General features: G+C 50.8%; 1 protein-coding gene across 1 annotated transcript; it reads left to right on the top strand.

The window, feature by feature from the left end:
- Positions 1-8,664: 8,664 nt before the first annotated feature.
- On the top strand, positions 8,665-14,334 carry Fam83c (family with sequence similarity 83, member C). Its single transcript, NM_027788.3, has 4 exons — positions 8,665-9,274; positions 11,857-12,024; positions 12,456-12,580; positions 12,903-14,334. The coding sequence occupies exons 1-4, from the start codon at positions 8,807-8,809 to the stop codon at positions 14,332-14,334; spliced, it is 2,193 nt and encodes a 730-aa protein (NP_082064.3). The 5' UTR covers positions 8,665-8,806.
- The last annotated feature ends 823 nt before the right edge of the window (positions 14,335-15,157 follow it).

Raw genomic sequence — 15,157 nt, 5'->3', positions numbered from 1 at the left:
TTGGCCCAAGTTTGTCCCACCTACAGGCTCCTGTGACTGACACTCCAGCCCTCCACTGTCCTGCTAGAGAGTTGTAGATAAACCAGTATTTGTAGTGAAGTGAAAAGAAGGGTGGAGCATGGTGGTCCACACTCCCTTAGGACCCAACACTCAAAAGGCAGGGAGGCATTGCATCTCTAAAATTTGAGGCTAGCCTGGTCTACATAGAGTGTTCCAGGTCAGCCAGGGGCTATTAGAGAAATCCTGTCTCAGACAAAAATTGCATACGGACACGTGAAAGGGGCTGGAGAGATGCCATATTAAAGAGCATTTCCTGCTCTTACAAAGGACTCAACTTTGGTTCCTAGTATCTATCTACACTGGGCAGCTAACTCCAACTCCAGGGAACTCAATGCCATCTTCTGGCCTGTGAGGGCACTTACACACATATGGGGTTCACACACACACACACACTTTATAAGTGTAATCATTTGAGCTTTGTGAGCTTGTATGTGCTATACACAACTGGAAAATACAAGGGAATTAGAAATCAGAAAATCCAGGGTGGGCACAGTTAGGACAGAAAGAATGGGCAACTGGGAAGTGAGGGGCTGCTCAGGCAAAGGCATGGGATTGTGATGGACCCACAGCCTTGGCTGCTAAGGGAAGGAAAGGTTACAGAGGAGGGCTGCCTGCTCTGGGGCAGACTGGATAATGGCAGCAGTGAGATATCCCTTCCCCTACTTTCTCAGTAAGAATTCCAATTTGACTGTAGCAGAGAGGCAGGACAGGGCCAGGATGCATGAATCTAGGCCAAGAAGGGGTCGACCCATCTACACTCCGGTCCCAGGAACGGCAGAGACATTTCAGAGACTACTCACCAGGACCTGCTGCTTCAATTGCTCAATGTACGGAAGAAGTAGAAAAAGCCATAGGTTTTTAGGAAGCCCGCTGCTGCTGTCTGGCAACAGACAGGCTGGGAAAGCCTCCTCTTGGTTGGGTTGTGTCCACATGATAATTACAGCACTCTGAGTGAGGTGTGGCAGGGACTACCACCCTGCTGTGCAGTAGGAAAATGGTGGGATCCACTGAGCATGTCATCTGGGCCCTACCTAATTGCTCTTCATACACTCTGGAGTATCTGGGGATCTAGGTAGGAGGCAGACTCAGGAAGAAGAGATGCTCTGGGAAGCAAGGACTAGACCTTAAGATGAGTGGATGCATGCCTTTAGTCCCAGCACTCAGGAGGCAGAGGTGGGCAGATCTCTGTGAGTTTGAGGCCAGCCTGGCCTACACAGTGAGTTCCAGGACAGGACAGCCAGAGCTACATAGAGAAAGACCCTGTCTCAAAAACAAGAGATGAAGATGCTGAGTCTGTCCTGGATATAGAGAAGATGTACAGTCATGAAAGTAAATGGGTTCCCAGGGGTGGGGTGGCAGGGTGGAGACGGGCACAGAGGTGGTGGCTCTTAGAAGAGGAAGAGCAAGGATGAGCACAGCGAGCAGGATCTGGAGAGGAGCCTGAGGGGATGAAGAGAGCCTCTAGAAGGGTTGGGGCTAGAGAGTAAGCTGGGGAGGTTTAAGGGTTCTGGAATATTCTAGGAACATGGTCATTAAGAGGATGCAGACCACAAGAGGTAAGGGCAGCACATGAGAACAGCATTTCAGTCTTTGGAGATGTAAGCTGAGAAGAAATCACATTTAGCTGAATAGTAAGGATTTTCCTTGAATGTTAAGGCCTCTTGTCATTAATTCCTATCAAAGTAGAAATCTGGCTTCTTAAACAAGACTGGGCCCTGGTGAGGTTTAAAGAACCCTTTCTTACCACCCCCACCCCACCCCCCAGCCAAAAAAAAGGTTCATTTTTTGTGTATTTGAGTTTGAGGTGAGTTCTGGGCAGGTTCTGGGGCCTAGACTGACCAACAGTGGCCCAGTGAGGTCTCCAAGGATGGTTGTGAATAGGGAGAGTCATGGCTCGGGGTCATTTGCCTGTGTGTGTAGGTCAGTGTACTGTATGTGCACCTAGTGCCTGAAGCCAAAAGAAAGTGTTGGATCTCCTGGAACTGGCATTGCAGATGGTTGTGAGCCACTAGGGTGGCACTGCCATGAATCTCAGTCCTCTGGAAGAGTAGCCAGTGCTTGTACTCACTAAGCCATCTCTTAGCCCATGCATATCCCCCTTTTCAGCAGAGTTTCACTGGCTAGCCCAGGATGGCTTAGGATTCACTACTTAGACCAGGCTGGGTTCAAACTCACAGAGATCTACCTGCTTCTGCCTCCTGAGTGCTAGGGCTAAGGGTGTGGCCACCACACCCAACCTGAACCTTTTCCCTTTAAAAAGAAAAACAGATTACTTATTCATGTGTTTTACGTATATAAACACTCTGTCTTTGTTCACATCAGAAGCAAGAATCAAATCCTGTTATAGCTGGTTGTGAGCCACTGTGTGATTGCTGGGACTTGAACTCTGGATCTTTAGGAAGAATAGCCAGTGCTCTTAAGCACTGAGCCATCTCTCTGATCCCCTTGAGCCCTTTCTTAAGACCAAAGACTGCAAAAACAAATGGGAGAGGGATTCCTGAAGAGAGAAACCTGGTAGAGAAAGGAGAAGAACACAGATCAGCTGTGAGTGATGCTCAGGGAATCTAAAATTTGTCCACTATACAGAAGTAGTTTGGGAAGGGAGCTAGTGGGTTTACTGGAAAGAAATGAGACGGCTGTAAATGGTGTCAGCTCTTCTCTTGGGAGTAACTCCTGTGTCCCTGCCCCACTGTTACTGCTCACCACCAGCATCTCCCCATCCCTCTACTTGCCCACCATGCCTCCCTACCCCATTCACAGCAGCCTATCTTAGAAAGGGGGGTATTTCAGAGCTCAGACCACGGTTCTCTTCATTCACATCTGCTCCTTATACTAACCCAGCAAAGGCTTTCTGGGACCTCTCTGAGCCATAGTTGCTGAGACTGGGACCCAGAATCTGTCCATATCAAAAGCTCCTTTCCAGAACATGCAGAGGAGAATAGAAGAAAAGTTCCAGAGAGCCTGGTTTCTCTAAAGCTCCAGAATGGCTCGTGGATGCTAAGCCCTGAGGTTTATACGTTGGCTTAATCCATGGTTTATCATTATTTATGAGTCTATCTCCTCACTCATCTGTGAGCTTTTCCAGGGCAGACACAAGCTCTTACTCATCTTTGGGAACCCCCTGCCCCAGTACTAGCTGAAAGTAGATACTGAATCCATGTTGGGGAGACTGGATTGAGGGAAAAGGGAAGTGATGGATAAGGAGAGGCGACTGTATCTGTGACAGGGGCCTGAAAGGCTCAGTAGATAATGTTCCTTCCTCCTCACAAGTTCAGAATGGAGCAAGAAATAAGACATCAGACAGATGAACATAAAAATGATGGGCTTACTAGTTTCTCTGATGAGCATCAAACAGACTTGCTAATTCCCATAGACAGAACTAAACATTCATGACAGGACAGAGCTCCTCCTTGCAGAGGCAGGCAGGGCTCCTTTGTGAGTTTATAAGTAAAGAGTAGGAATGTGCAGAAGATGTTAAGTTTCCCTAAGGTGGGGCCGGGGAGGAGGAGGAGGAGGAGGAGGAGGAGGAGGAGGAGGAGGGAGGAGGGAGGAGGGAGGAGGGAGGAGGGAGGAGGGAGGAAAGAAGACATGCTTGTAAGAATGAATCCAAAAAGACCTGAGCCCAGCCCCCTCCCAAGCCATCACCAGACAAGCCTTTTCTCTTCCGTGAGAAGGAAAGGATGCTAAAGCCCTCTCAGCTGTCTCTCTCTACAGAGTGGAGTGGGGGCATGAGTGGGATTGTGTGGAATCATTGGGTGGGGTCGGATGGATGGATGGAGCCAGAGGCTGGTAAGGATAAGTAGATGGTTAAGATGAGTCCTTACAGTATCACAGCCACTCTCCAGAAAAAAAAAAAAATGTCCCCCATGCTGGGGAGGTATGTGAATCCTCTCACACACATATGCAGAGGAAGGGATGATCTTGCCTCCTAAAGGCACTGGTGGGACCATTCAGCCACACTCAACTGACATTGCTGGCAGCCATCTTCAGTCTCAGATCTACAAGAGACCGATTAGACAACGGAACTCTTCTGTCCCTGCCTCATCTCTATTCGGACCAACATCCGACTCCTGTCCTCCCAGGGCCTGAGGAGCTCTGAACTTCAGCAGGTCCAGAGAGGCTACAGCCACTCTGTCAGACAGTGGCCGTGGACTTACTCCTTACAGCCTTCCACTGGCCTCATTTTACAGAGTAAGTCCCTGTGACTCAGAAGGTGACCTAACCTATTAAGAGGTAGAGACATTGCTCCAACCAGTGGCTCTGACTCAGTTCACTTGGCACAACCATGGTCCCTGGTAGTCTAGCCCCGGGTCTCAGCCCCTGGGAGTTACAGGATGGGACAATTGGGAAGCTGGTGACCTTCTAAAGACCCATGTGGCACTCTGTGAATGAATCACACTTGACTGGTCTGTTTCGGGCCACTCTTAAACACTGGGTGTCCTGAGCATCCTTGGATTTGGCTCTGGAATCTTCCCAACTTCCTCTGCGAGGCCCACAGGATTCTTCCTGGTGCAGCTCTGGAGATTTCCCTGCAGTCACTTGCTAGGCTCCTTGGACCCCACCTTCCTTCCGGAGCATCCTGGCCTTCTTCCTCCAGCCCGGAATGGCTTATTTGCCAATCTGCATCAGCTGAGTGCAGATTTATTTGTTTTTGAGATAGTCTCACTATGTAGGCCTCGAACTCACAGATATCTTCCTGCCTCTGCCTCTGCCTCCCAAGTACTGGGACTAAAGGTGTGTGCCACCACACCCAGCGTATATGTGTGTATACATGCTTTTTGAAAGGAGACTTTTCTATGTAGCCCAGCTGGCCTTAATTTCAGTCTCCTGACTCAACATCCTGAGTGCGCACTATACTACACCTGGCTGAGTCCTCCCCATCCTCACTAAGCAGCTCCACCCAGCCTCCAGGACCCTTCCCCACTGTCCCCCTTGCCTCTCTAGCTCTCCACCACCCCTCCTTCAGAATCTTGTCTCTCCTGACCCAGAAGGACCACGCTGATGGTGTGTGACAGTACTAATAGCCTGAGATTGGAATACTACAGCCAGCCTCTGTCCCATCCCTACATGACAGGCACCTACCCAGGCGCCACTCCACTTGAGATAGCTGATAGACAAGACTAAGTGGCCCCCAGGAAGTCCAAGCATTGCCAGGAAGGCGCCGGACACTCCCCCTGGACAGAAAAACATTTTCCTTCCCCCTAATAACAGTCATTAAGGGGCCTGTGCCACACACAGTGCAGCCACGGGCTGAGCTTTGGTCTGTCAAGTGGCTCCCATAACCCTAGGCCAGCACCTCAAGGCCCAGCCCCAAGGCCAATATCCACCTGTTTACCCTCTCATTGCCCTTTACCCACTCAGTCCAAAGGGAGGAGGACCTGTCTTACAACCTGGGGAACCTAGGTTTGATCCACATCCTATTATTACTGGGACTACAGGGATACCTGGAACCTTTTTCCTTTCACCTTCTCACCCTGCTCCTTTGCACTAAGCTACAGAGAGAGAGGAGAGAAAGGGAGGGAGAGAGAGAAAGAAAAAGAAGGAGGAGGAGGAGCAGGAGCAGAAGGAAGAGGAAGAGGAAGAGGAAGAAGAGGAAGAGGAAGAGGAAGAGGAAGAGGAAGAGGAAGAAGAAGAAGAAGAAGAAGAAGAAGAAGAAGAAGAAAAGAAGAAGAAAAGAAGAAGAAGAAGAAGAAGAAGAAGAAGAAGAAGAAGAAGAAGAAGAAAAGAAAAAGAAGAAGAAGAAACTGCAACAACAACAACAACAGAACTCCACATAATCCAAAACTGGAGTCAAGAGCTACCCCACCTGCCTAAATACTCAGTAGCCAAATGGATCTTCACACAGACATGCAAAGTAGGTACACATGGCAGCATGCAGCACTCAGGCAGATAGTTCAGTGCACACACAAGCCCACGGACATTACAGTGTGCACACAGAGTCATGCCCAGGTATGGTTCTGCATACTTCATTTACCTGCATTTAGTTTTTCTCTACTCTTACAAAGATAGACTCTAGCCAGGCATTGTGATGCATGCCTGCAACGGCAGCACTTGGGGAACAGAGGAAGAAGAAGCAGGAATAGAAGCTGATCTTCTGATATTTCGTAAGTTTGAGGCCAGCCTGTCTCCCAGCACTCAGGAGGCAGAGGCAGGAGGATTTCTGAGTTCAAGGCCAGCCTGGTCTACAAAGTGAGTTCCAGGACAGCCAGGGCTACACAGAGAAATCCTGTCTCAAAAAAAAAAAAAATCAAAATATAATGAATAACACTTAGCAAAGTTTCTATTCTCGTGCTGTTTAAATGATGCAATTATAAAAAACCAAACATATAAACAAACAAGTTATCTATTAGTGAGTGAACAGATGTTCACATTGGATACACACACAATGAGATAACCAGCAGGCAGGCTACCTTGGGGGTGGAACGAAGGCATTGTGCTAAGTGAAAAGAAGCTGTTCACACAAAGACAAAAGCACCGCAGTGCTTCCCCTAAAAGAGGTCCCCGAGGCAGTTTATAAGAACCAAAATCGAGCAGACTCTATGGAGAGGGAGAAATGCAAAGTGCTTTGTGGACAGAGTCTTAGGTTTGCAAGACGTTGAGGTCTGAGATGGATGTAGTGGTGGGTATACTTAATGCCACTGAAATCCACTGACAGAAGTGGTAAATTCCGTGTGCATTTTTACCATAGTTAGAAGTAGTAGACACCTGGGTGATGGTGGTACACACCTTTGATCCCAGTACTTAGGAGGCAGAGGCGGGTGGATCTCTGTAAGTTCGAAGGCCTACCTGGTCTACAGAGCAAGTTCCAGGACAGCCAGGGCTACCCAGAGAAACCCTGTCTCAGAAAATGAAAACCAAAGCCAACTAATCAAAAAAAAAAAAAAAAAAGTGTTAAACAAGGGGCCAGGGCCAGTGAGGTGGCTCAGCAGGCAAAGGTGTCTGCCACCAAACCTGGTGACCTGAGTGTAACCCCAGGATCCACAGAGTAGAGACAAAGCTATCCTCCTCTGGCCTCCACACATGGTCTACGGAGCACACATGCATGCACACACACACACACATACACACACACAGAGTAAACAAACAAATACATTTAAGAGGTAATAAACAAGATACAGCACTAAAAATACGTTGCCAGGGTAAACCCAGTAGGCTCAACAGCTCAGGAGCCTGCCTGCCTCTGGGAGCCCTGATTCTCCCCTCACACAAATCTAGAGATAAAGTGCTAATGAGGGCTCTGTTACTCTTGCTGTCCCCACAGCTCATCTCCCTCCCACGTCTGACTTTGTTTACCTAGCTTCTTACCACTTTAGTAGCCTATCAAACACCACCCCCAACTCCCCCCAGGGAAGGGCCCCTTAGAGGACCTGGTGCTTAAGTTTCTGCTGCCACGCCTGCGATGAAATGGAATCATTTGAGGCCTTAGTCAATGGCTCCCTATTCTCTGGGCCCCTCACGCCTCTGTCCCATCTCCTACTTACCCTTTCCATCCACCCATCTCCACCCTGAAATCTCTTTCAGAAAAGCCTGTGTTTTAGACCCCAAATAAACTAAATTCAGTCATCTGTAACATAAAGCTTTAGGGTCTCCTGATTTCTGAACACCCTCATTAGATCTTACCCCTCTGCAGGAAGGTGATAACTAGTCTAGTTCCCCTGTCCCCCATTCTGCCACCATGTGCAATTGCCCACTGATGACCCCTTCTTTGGAGCAAAACTGCTTCCCCATTCTGAGAGGACAGACCCACACGTCCTGAGGCAGACACCTGCTCTGTTTTCATCCCGACCTTGCTGTGTATCCGTCTGCTGTCTGCCCCAGTGGAGGGGAGCTTGGCTCCTATCAGGCTGAGGGTATCCCCAGAGCTGTTCTGGAGGTGCAGCCGTCTGCCCTAGCCCACCACTCCACGCACAGACACAGTCCTTACAGCACTGACTGCAAAGTCAGTTCTAAGCATGGCTGCTGCTGTGTCTCAGTGGATAGTGCTCATCTAACAAAGCCCTGTGCGTTAGACTCTCAGCACCGCAGAAACTGGGCATGGAGGTGCATGCTGTAATCACTGGGGAGGTGGAGGCAGGAGGACCAGAACTCTAAGGTCATCCTTGGCTTCCTTGTGACATCAAGGTTAGCCTGGGCTATATGAGACTCGGTCCTTTTTTTTTTTAAGTGTGTTTTGCCAACATACGTATATGTATGTGTGCCCCGTACATGCCTGGTTCCCACAGAGCTCCCAAGAGGGCATTAGTGCTCCTGGATCTGGGAGTTACAGATGGTTGTGAGCCACCACATGGGTAGGGATGTATGGATGTGTGTGACTCTGAACATCCCCTACCCCTCAACATCCAGGGTGTGGTGTGGTGTGGGTGTGTGTGTGTGTGTGTGTGTGAGACCTAATCTCTGCAGGTTGCTGAAGGTCAGGGAATACAGGGAAGACTGGGAAAGAGCCAGCAGCACACACGAAGGGCCTGGCACTGCCACTTCCCCGAGCAGGCGTGTCCCGACAATAGACAGACTGGGTGGGACTGACCCGACAGGTTCCCAAGGCCAGGGGCAATGGGGGAGGAGCTTGGTTCAGACTTAGGGTGGCAACAGTTTGGGGGCCCTGTTGCACATGCAGGGCTGCCAAGCTGGCGCCAGTATCTTCTTCCTTATAGCAGCCAACCCAGATGCAAACCATGGAGCCTCGGGTGGGTTGGGCTCTAGGTGGATACGCACATTTAGCCGAATAGCACCCGCTGGGACCCAGGGCATGGCAGGACCCCTGCGGAGCCGGGTGGAGGAGCTGAAGCGGCCCTGGTGGAGGGAGAGCTCACCCCTGGTGCTCCAGCACAGCGAGGCTGCAAGACTGGCGGCAGATGCCCTCCTGGAACGGGGAGAGGCTGCCTACCTTCAGGTCATCTCCGAAGAGCGGGAGCTGCCCTTCCTGAGTGCCCTGGACGTGGACTACATGATCAGCCATGTGCGTGGGGTTCCTGAGCTCAGCGAGGCCCAGGGGTCAGAGACCTTAGGCCAAGACCTCAGCATGCTCTCTGAAGTTACCTCAGGCACCTACTTCCCTATGGCTTCTGACTTAGATCCCCCAGACCTGGACCTGGGCTGGCCTGAAGTGCCCCAGGCCACAGGTTTCAGTCCCACTCAGGCGGTGGTTCATTTTCAAAGAGACAAGGGCAAGAGCATCAAGGACCTGCTGCGATTCCTCTTCAGCCAGGCCCAAACGGTAAGAGCCTCACCTCTTCATACATTTCATAGCTGTGGGCACAGATGTGGGCTCCCAGGAGGTGGGGTTGGGGGGTGGGAGACCAGTTTGAGCCACACAGAAGCGTAAATGGAGAATTGGAACTAGAGTCTCTGCCCTCTGTTAGATTCCCAGTGGGTAGAGGTTGGGCAGGTGTTTTATTTTTCTTGGTACCCTTGGCATTCATGAGCCTTAACTTATAGAGCATAGCTCAGGGCTCTGGAACTTCACCCCAGAAGTGCATGTTGCGTTACTGAAAAGGATCCTTACGTTATCTTTCTTGGGAGGGAGTCTGTAGACTTCAGAGTATCAAAAAAAATTTAAGATTTATTTTTATTTCATGTTGATGAGTGTTTTGCATGCCTTGCGTGTGTGTGTGTGTGTGTGTGTGTGTGTGTGTGCACGGTGTGCATGCCCGGTGTCAGTGGAGGCCAGAGGAGAGCATCTAATCTCCTGGAACTAGAGTGACAGACAGTTGTTGAGCTGCCCTGCGTGCTGGGAATCGAACCTAAGTCCTCTAGAAGAGAAACCGGTGCTGTTCTTAACCACTGAACTAACTCTCTGGCCCTCAGAAAGTTCTGTGACTCCTCCCTCCCCACCCCAGACTAAGAACGCAACCATGGTGAACATATGAACAGCCCACCTTGACTAACGAAGGAAGACGCCAAAGACAGAGAGGGTCTAGAAGGAACTTGCCCAGAGAGGTTGTCTGGGTCTAACCCGGGGCACAGCTCAGCTTAACCCCAGCTGCACAGCAAGCCCTGTGCAGCATCAGCAGCCGGGTCTGAAGCAGGGCGGAGGGCACTGGTAGGTGGATTTTGGCATGGGCTATGTCTTTATTTTGTCATGAAGGAGGACTGAAGAGTGGTCGCTGCTGAGTCTGGGGACATTAGGAAGGGGTAGTCCCACCTGAGATCCCACCAGCGCCGCCAAGGCCGTGCTAGCAAGCTCGCCTGTGCCCTAGGCACAGGAGGACTGAGTTTGATTGGCATCGAGAGTGGGGTAATTAGCGAGTTTGTTGCCGTTGTCATCCTTGTCCCCCTTTGATCTTTCCTGCTGGCTCCTCCCTCACTGGCCAGACCTGTGCTGCATAGGAGAGCATCCCCAGTGCCCTGCCTGCTCACCACCAATTAGACCTTTGTGCCCCTGGGCTAAGAGTCGGGCTCCTGGGCTGAGCCACCAAGGAGGCAGCAGGGAAGGGGAAAGAGTTTAGCTTCTGTTGTGTGCCTAGCAGCTTTATCCCTTGTAACTATGGGATGCACCTATGTAGCAGACTAGGAAGCTGAGGCTCTCTAGCTAAGCCCAAGACTCTACTTCTAGGAAGTGGAGGATTATGCATTCGAACCCACTTCCTTTTGGCTCCAAGCTACAGTGGTGGTCTCCATCCCTCCCAGGCCACTTCACAGGACAGAAGACTCACAGTAGACACACACAATGGGAAGAAGGGACAGCTGGGGGCATGAGAAATACCCTGTATATTGGAGGTACAAATCTCAGCTCTCAGCTGACTGGCTTCACTTAGCACAGACAACAGGACGTTGTGAACAAAGCTGTCACACCAGACCTCTGCAGCTTCAAAAGCAAGGCTTGACAAAAGACATGAGAATCCCTGGGCCTGGATTGCAGCTTTCTTCCTTGTATGGAGCCTCAGAGAGGCAGGCTCCTCTAGGCCAGAGTGAAGCTGGTGCCAATGAGGAATATAGGAAACCAGCCTAAAAACTGGGGTCTGCTTCTGACTCCTGCCTTCTCCAATTCTCTAACAAACAGAGCTTTAACTCACATAGTTGATCTATAAGCATCTTTGAGACTCTGTTACCAGACACTGTCCTTAGACATCCCTCAAGGGCTGGAGAGATGCCTCAGAGGTGAAGAGCACTGTCTGCTCTTCCAGAGGTCCTGAGTTCAAGTATCAGCAACCACATGGTGACTCACAACCATCCGTAATGAGATCTGGTGCCCTCTTCTGGCCTGCAGGCATACATGCAGGCAGAATGCTGTAGACATAATAAATGATTTTTATTTATTTATTTATTTATTTATTTATTTATTTATTTATTTATTTATTTATTTATTTTTGAGACAGGGTTTCTCTGTGTAGCCCTGGCTGTTCTGGAGCTCACTCTGTAGACCAGGCTGGCCTTGAACTCAGAAATCCACCTGCCTCTGCCTCCCAAGTGCTGGGATTACAGGCATGCACCACCACTGCCCGGAATAATAAATACATCTTGAAGAAAGAAAAAGAGAAAGAAAAACATCTCAAACACTTTAAAACAACCAGGTTAAGACAGTCAATTCTCCCTGTGGCCAAGCTAAGAATGCTAGGCTAAGGCACGGTGGCACATGCTGAAATCCCAATAATCAGGGAGCTGAGACAGGAGTGAGCTCAAGGCCAGCTTGGATTGCGGGGTTACGGACTTTGGATCTAGATCTAGACATAGATACATAGAGATAGAGAAATAGACATAGAGATAGAGATATATGAGAATCTGATTCTGGTGTTGCGTTGGCTCCTGGCTTCCAGCCCCATACTTTTCCTGGGCCGGAATATGCCCTTCCTCTTTCAGGTGGTGGCTGTGGTGATGGACGTTTTCACTGACATGGAGCTCCTGTGCGACCTGATGGAGGCCTCCAGCCGACGTGGCGTCCCTGTCTATCTCCTTCTGGCTCAGGAGCACCTGAAGTACTTCCTGGAGATGTGTTATAAGATGGACCTCAATGGGGGCCACCTGGTGGTCAGTATGGGCTGAGCGCTACAAACATGGAAAGGGGGCGGGGATTTAGGAGGGCAAGAGGGCCAGTTGGTGGCCATTGAGCATTAGGGGGTCAGCGAAAGTGGGACATAGGGCTCCTTTAGCTTTGAGGGACTGGACACCCTTTGGGTCACAGACATGGCCTGACTGCCAGTTTTTTTCTTCTTCCTTTTTTTTTTCAATTTCTTTTTATAATTTTAAATTATGGGTCCATGTATGTGGTGCTCATGGAGGCCAGTGGTGCCAGAATGCCCTGGTGTTATAGGGAATTAGGAGCCACCTCACAGAAAGAGTTGGGACTAGAACACAAGTCCTCTGAAAGAGTGCTCTCAACTACTGAGTCATCTCTCCAGCCCTGAGCTCCATTGTCCCAAGGCCACCCTCCCACTAAACTCCCTCTACTCTTGGCCCAGAATATGCGTGTACGGAGCACATGTGGAGACACGTACTGCAGCAAGGCAGGTCGCCGATTCACCGGCCAGGCCCTGGAGAAGTTTGTCATCATTGACTGTGAACAGGTGGTGGCAGGCAGTTACAGGTGAGAAGGCTAGAGGGAGAGGGGCCTGGGGGCAGGGCCATTACCTGGTAAGGGCATCTGAGATCTTACGGCTCGCATCTCTTCTATCCATCCCTTCAAACGAAGCACCTACTGTGTGCTAGGCACCATGCAGGGCAAGAGCTAGGTGGTAGCCCACTCTACTCAATACTTTGGCATGGAGAGTAACTACTGCACGTGGGAAACAGAAGGGCTTTGGAGACCCTCATCCTTGACCCGACTCTAGTTATGACTCTGGCCGAGCCTTGGACTCCGTGCTTTGACTCCTTCCTAACTCTGACCCCTCTGCCCCCCCCCCCCCCAGCTTCACTTGGCTATGCAGCCAGGCCCACACCAGCATGGTACTGCAGCTGAGGGGCCACATTGTGGAAGACTTTGATCGGGAGTTCCGATGTCTGTATGCGGAGTCACAGCCTGTGGAGGGCTTCTGTAGCAATGAGGATCCACTGATGCCCCAGGTCCCTCGCCCTCCCCCTGTGACTCTGGCCTTTGGACCTGCAGTTCCAAGCGCCACAGGCTCCTCACCTTCCAGTAACAGCCTCAGCAGCATCAAGCACTCCCCTCTTCTGGCCCGGTCTTCCTATCTTGCTCTACCCGGAGGTGGTGGCCGCAATGACATGGGTATGGGGTCCTCATCCCCAGGTCCTGCCTACCATGAAGCTGGTGGCCAGCCATCCCTGTATCGTCAACTTTCAGATCCCAACCATATCTCCCCTCCTGGACCCTATAGGGCCAACCTGAGCAAGCTGGGCGCATCGCCATGGTCCCAGTCCTCTCCCGCCCTCAACCACAGCAGTACCAGTCCTTTGACCCTGGCAGTGGGGTCACCTCTGCTCCCAAGTTCCCGCCCTCTCCTCCACTTTACTAGGGGGGTCCCAGCACTGTCCCGGCTTCCAGAGAATGGGCTCCCAGCAAGCCAAGACCCTAGCCTTCCACGCGGCCGTTGGGTACCTGGCACAGCTCTGGAGACAGTGGAAGAGAAGAAAGTATCCCTGAGCCAAAGCCATGACCACCTGGATCGCCTCAGCCCCTTCTCTAAAGCGGGAGAAGCAGGAGGTCCCAACTCTAGGGTCACCCCCGATTCAAGTTCCCTTCAGCACCGTGAGCTGGCTCTAGATGACAGGAGATTGTCCCTGAGTCACAGCCACAGTCAGCTGGATCTCCTGTCCCAGGGTCAGGGTGTTCTTGAGTCAGGTTCCCTCAGACCTGGTGAGCTGAGTCTAGAGAACAGGAAGCTGTCCCTAAACCATAACCATGGCCAACTGGACCTCCTGCCACAGAACCCCAAGCCCCAGGCTCCTAAGATACCCTCCGATGCCTATTCTTCTGCCGGGCCCAGCAAGCCAAGTCTAGATGACCGACGGCAGACCCTAGGTCACAGTCAATTGGACCTCATTACCAAGTTTGGCCCATTCAGGAGTGAGGGACCTGGACCCAGTTGTCCCCCAGAACCAAGCCCAGTTCGCATGGCTGGAGTAGGCTCTGCAGATGAGAAGCGACTGACCCTGGGCCACAGCAAACTGGACCTCATCACCAAGTATCATCAGCTGCAGGGTGCCAGGCAGAAACCTGAGCCGGGCATCCCAGGGGCTCCCGTGAGTGGCCATCAGAATGGTAGTAGCAATGACCTGTTTGCACCTGAGAAACGGCTGACCTTGGGCCACAGCAAACTGGACCTCATCACTAAATACAACAAGTCCAAATTCAAGCAGCTCCGAAGTCGCTTTGAGTCCTAGCCCTGCCCCTTGCAGGGACAGATCCTCCCTCCATCCAGAGACGACATGCTCAGGTTCAAGTCTGGAGTGTGAGAGTATGAAGCTGGGGTGCTGCATAAAGAAGGGGGCCATCTAGCAGCCCAGGCCAAAAACTTCCTGGTCTCAAGACTCTTTTACACACACACACACACACACACACACACACACACACACACACACACCTGAACACACCACAGTTACTGAGTGTTTCCTGTATGTTTGGGGTTGGACACGTCACACCAGTTATTGTCATTCTCCATCTTCTCTAGATAGAACCTCTTGTTGGTATATAGATGTATCAAGTATTATTCTTCCCATTTTTCAAAAGCCTTTGCAACTAGACTGGTAGAAAATCCTCAAGATGAACAGACTGCTGCAGTGGCTGCCCTGTTTGGGGATGCTCCATCACAGAATCCGAGTCTGAATCTGTGACAGACAAATTTATGTTCCTGACCGCCCAGTCCCCAGTAGTGTTTGGTCTCTTGGCCTTGGCGCTCCCGTTATACTTCCTCTTACACTTGGTAGGACAGCCACATTCTCCACAGGTCAACTTCTGAAGGTGGTCGCCTTAGAGCCACAGAGGCAGCGCCGAGGTTTGTGCCTTATTGTGATGCCTTCCAAAGGATGATGCTCATTTTTGACATCTTGCTTCTGTCACAGAGGCCAAAGAGAACAGACGATTGATATTCTTCCCATTTTATAAGAATGGGCACTGAAGTCCAGAGCTTGGATGGTTAATTTGGAGGAAGATCCAATCAAGTGACAGGTTAGGGAATTCTGCCAGTCCATTGTCCTCTGGCTCTAA

This window comes from Mus musculus, chromosome 2 (genome assembly GCF_000001635.26).
Source record: "Mus musculus strain C57BL/6J chromosome 2, GRCm38.p6 C57BL/6J".
Classification (NCBI taxonomy): domain Eukaryota; kingdom Metazoa; phylum Chordata; class Mammalia; order Rodentia; family Muridae; genus Mus; species Mus musculus.
The sequence above is the reverse complement of the archived record's forward strand: the minus strand, read 5'-3'. Positions and strand labels throughout refer to the sequence as shown.